This window comes from Orycteropus afer, unplaced genomic scaffold, assembly GCF_000298275.1.
Source record: "Orycteropus afer afer isolate SDZICR_OR568_19922 unplaced genomic scaffold, OryAfe1.0 scaffold00756, whole genome shotgun sequence".
NCBI classification, from domain to species: Eukaryota; Metazoa; Chordata; class Mammalia; order Tubulidentata; family Orycteropodidae; genus Orycteropus; species Orycteropus afer.
In genome coordinates, this window is record NW_006922343.1 from 121,461 (window position 1) to 126,022 (window position 4,562).

The 4,562-nt window shown below is 41.1% G+C and overlaps 1 protein-coding gene across 1 annotated transcript in view; it reads left to right on the forward strand.

The window, feature by feature from the left end:
• Positions 1-374: 374 nt before the first annotated feature.
• Positions 375-4,562, forward strand: part of CELF1 (CUGBP Elav-like family member 1) — a 22,484-nt gene continuing 18,296 nt past the window's right edge. The window contains exons 1-5 of the mRNA XM_042783228.1: positions 375-452; positions 811-859; positions 1,632-1,766; positions 2,331-2,410; positions 2,697-2,858. Coding sequence (XP_042639162.1) covers positions 435-452; positions 811-859; positions 1,632-1,766; positions 2,331-2,410; positions 2,697-2,858 — 444 coding nt within the window. The 5' untranslated portion in view covers positions 375-434. The remainder of the gene's footprint in view (positions 453-810; positions 860-1,631; positions 1,767-2,330; positions 2,411-2,696; positions 2,859-4,562) is intronic.

Here is a 4,562-nt window from a genome sequence, read left to right on the forward strand (position 1 = left end):
GAAAGAGGGGAAGGCCTTCAACGAGATGGATTGACTCGGTGGCTGCGATGATGGGCTCAAGTATAGTAGGGATTGTGGGGCTAGCGCGGGATTGGGCAGTGTTTCGTTCTGCTGTGCATGGGGTTGCTATGAGTCGGAAACGACTTGACGGCACTCAACAACAACAACAACAGGAGTAGACAATAGCAATAAATAATATGCATAGAGAATTATCTGGTTGGTCATTCATTCATTCATTTATTTATTTTGCTGGGTTTTAATAAACCCAGCCATCTCCATGTTCCAACATGTCAGTGGAAGAGAGAATGATCTAGGAATTGTCTGCTTTCAAAGGAATGCATTGATTTTGTAAAATCTTATTTATTGCAGGGTGCTGTTTTGTTACATTTTACACCCGTAAAGCTGCATTAGAAGCGCAGAATGCTCTCCACAACATGAAGGTCCTCCCAGGGGTAAGAAAGCTCCTTGTAGTAAATAGAACTGTGGTGGTTTTGACACATGGAGCATGCTTACAGGCGTGCACTATGAATCATTTTAGGGAAAAGGTGATTCCTACAGGAATTAATGAACAGGAGGACATAAAGGGACTGATTCAAAGACGGGCAGAAAATCTTCTTAGACAGAAGTCTTGGGTATTATGTTGAGTTCTTGTCTCACGTTCTGTCTAGTCTGGTATTTTGCGGGGACAGATCATGGGGTCGGTGAGTTCAGAGACAAGTTTTAAGGTTCTAGTTTTGAGAATTCCTCAGTAATATTTCTGAGTGCCTTCAACAGGTGCAGTGATAATATTTGTCCGTTTTTCCCTCTTAGATGCACCATCCTATACAGATGAAGCCTGCTGACAGTGAGAAGAACAATGGTAAGCAGGCACACTAAGCCTCCTCTTGTCAGGTGTTCTCCTGGTTTGTTTGCTGTTCTCATGGCATCTGGACTGCATGGTGTTCTAAGTAATCTCATCTCAATTGTCTCTGTTTTTCTTTTCCTTTTTAAAATAAATACAGTAAATAAATGAGGAAAACAGCTGAGTGGGAAACATTACAACAGTATTTAGAATAAACTGGAATGCCCTTGAAATGTAATTTCTTAGGGACAAGGGTGAGATGAGAAAAAGAACAAGTTAGGAAGGAGAACTTGGCTCTCAAGAGAATAGTCAGAAAAGGAAAGCAGACAGATGTATTCGTGATAGACCCCTTCTTTTCCTCTTGTCCTATCAATTAAGTGTGAAAACCACATCCTTCTTTAGTGGGGTAGTACTAGTAAGAGCAAACATTACTAATCAGGATGTTAAGCACTTGGTATGTATTAATTCATTTAATACAACAGTATTAATTATTCCCATTAGTCAGATGAGGAAACAGGTACTGAAAGGTTAAGTAACTTTCACAAGATCACAAAGCTGACATAATTCATCGAAATTTTTCCAATTATAATTTTAAGATACTAGTGATAATAAAAAGTATTACGGTTTCAGAGATGTTAAGTTATCAAGAAAATGTGTATCTTAGAATCAATGAAATACAGTGTAAAGGCACAAAGCCAGGATTCAAACCTAGGTGGTCTGACTCCATCGTCTGTGCTGCACCTCCTCTTGAATAATGATGTCTAAGCCTTTTTGTCTTTTACTCTCTTAGCAGTGGAAGACAGGAAGCTGTTTATTGGTATGATTTCCAAGAAATGCACTGAAAATGACATCCGAGTCATGTTCTCTTCATTTGGACAGATTGAGGAGTGCCGGATATTGCGGGGACCTGATGGCCTGAGCCGAGGTGTGTACAGTTTTAGCCTTTAAAGATACCATCTCAAATGTGGAGTCTCTTTTGAATTGGACTAGTGGGAACCAGCGATCCCTAGCCAGCATGGCTTTCTTGGGATGGAGACGGCTGGGCCTGCACTCAGTGCTATGTACCTAGATCCTGTCCCACCATGGCTCCTTCTGCCAGTTGATCCCCTTGATGTTCTCCCAGCCTCCCAAGGGTGTAAATTCCATACTTCAGGGTCATGTATTAAAATCCTCTCTTTTTGTGCGTGGAGAAGTTGATGGCAAAATGAAAACACTTCCTTCTCACTTTTTTTCCCGAGAGAAAGGAAAGAATGTGATTTCCTCTTTCTTCCTCAGGCACTTTTCCCCTATCTGTGGCTTCTTGGTTTTTCATGGTAGCACTTGTGGCACCCTGTTGTAACATGTCTGTCTTACCCACTAGTTCATGAACCCCTGAAGGCAGGGACTGTGTGTTCATCACCAGCATGTTTCTGGGCAGATAGTAAATGTTCAGTAAATACCTGTTGAATGAATGAGCAAGCAGATGAGTTCCTGATTCTTCTCTTACCAGGTTGTGCGTTTGTTACTTTTACAACAAGAGCCATGGCACAGACGGCTATCAAGGCAATGCACCAAGCACAGACCATGGAGGTACGGAGCAGACGGGGAACACAAGGACAGCTGGGCGTGCGAGTCCAGTAGCGGGTAGAACATCACGTTGCCGTAAACATTAAACAGGCCAGTCTGTCTTAAAATTGAAACCTGATGGCTGTCTTTAAGGTTAGCGCGTTAGAAATATGTGCTCTTTTGCCGCTCGTGTCTGTTAGGAGGAAAGTCATCTGACAGTGGATGAAGTTAGAGTGCAGCCTGCATATCACTAGGATTTTTCCTTCATCCAGGAGGGAAATTTGACTCTTTGATTTTGGTGTTTTCATAGGGTTGCTCATCCCCCATGGTGGTGAAATTTGCAGACACACAGAAGGACAAAGAACAGAAAAGAATGGCCCAGCAGCTCCAGCAGCAGATGCAGCAAATCAGCGCAGCATCTGTGTGGGGAAACCTTGCTGGTCTAAATACTCTTGGACCCCAGTATTTAGCAGTGAGTCTTTGTGGTTTGCTTTCTGCAGACTGTGCAAGCTCCCAGCTGTTTCTTCTTCTGCTGTCCCTAGCTCACAGGCACAGTGGCATTTACAACTTCTGGCCTATAGACCTTTTATTTAACAATTTTGCCAGTGCAGCAACATTCTTTAAGTCATGTTAGTCTCTCTCTCGTCAATACCTCTGGTTATATCTGGAGGCTTCCACTGCAGTTAAAGTGAATTTCTGATTTTCCGACTTACAGGCTTAGAAACAACATCTCGTGTATCTTTGCCCCAAGGGAAAAAAGTCCTGAGGGAATTTTAACTCCCAGATATCTCTTCGGATTTCTTTCTGTCATGTGTAGAGGGCATTATAATAACCCTCGACTCTTCCCTCATAAGGATGAGCAATGGTTCTTTCAGCTGACTAAGAGATCAGGAGATTAACATGGACATCATTAAATGGATATTACAGGTGTATGTTTGAATTCAGTCCGTATTGCCTAAATAGATTTCCTTTCATTTGCTTTTTTCTCTTGTTGAGTTTAATTCATTTCATCCAGATGAGGGTCAGGCTCCAATTTGTGATTTAGATTTACTAGGTCTGCAAAATACATGACAGGGGTTATTACTGCTTTAACTTTTACAAAGAATCACATCTAGTTCAAGACATTTAAGGCAATTTCATCTGTGGGTCAGAAAGGAAAGCTCTGCGAAGCTGCCAGTGAAGGAAAATAAGTGGAGATTTATGTGGATAATCCAGAAAAGTACACATGGGAGTAACTAGTATAGCCATTCACTTTTCATCCTTTCAAATGTTATTGTTTATGGAAACACAGGAAAAGCAATGATTTCTGTCACCGAATGCGAGCTTTGGCTCATTTGATACCCTCTGTTCACCAAATTCGACAATGTTAGAAGAAATCCTAGTATCTTTCTGAAGTAAAGAAGTATACATGGTTCATGTGTTTCACAGATGGACTAGTTTCTCATTGCTAGAATATTGCTTAGAAGTTAGAAAAAGTTTGGTTTTCTGCCTAAATATTAATACATTGAGAATTATCTCCATGATACACATTTGCTTTTTTGGAGCCTCTTAAAGGAAGATGCCCCCTCTTGTCATCATTGCCTTTTCCAGCAAGGGCATGATGTTGTATGTTGAGAACTATGGTCTCTGTTTCATTTAGACTTGCCCTAAGAGTTACTCTCATTTATGGAGGAAATGCATGTGTTAACTACAATATGCCCAAGGTATTTTAGAAAATAAAAATGAGGACTTGTGGGTGCTAATGGACTGTGTAAGTGATAGTATATCATCATTGAGTATGAAGTTCTTCTCTGGAATATGTGGACTTGAACCTGAGCTCTGGCTGGACAAGAGCTGTGTGGTTCTGCTCTAGTCTTTGTAGGACCATAGATCCCTTTGAAAAGCTGGTAAAAATTATGTGTAAATGCATTTTTTCATTCCATTTCTGGGGGTTGGAAGACCTCTTAAAACCTTGAGTTGTGTAGCCTAGAGGGATTGATGATAATGATGGAGGAACCAGGCAGATGTTTATAGAAATGGCCACCAGGTTGAATAAAGGATCTGAAAGAGAAATAAGAATATCGTTTGTCCATAAGGAATAGTAATTGGGTTTGAATGGAAGAGAGGTTTTAAGCAGGAGCTCTGGTAGTGTAGTGCCTAAGGCACTTGACTGCTAATCATAAGGCTGGCGGTTCAA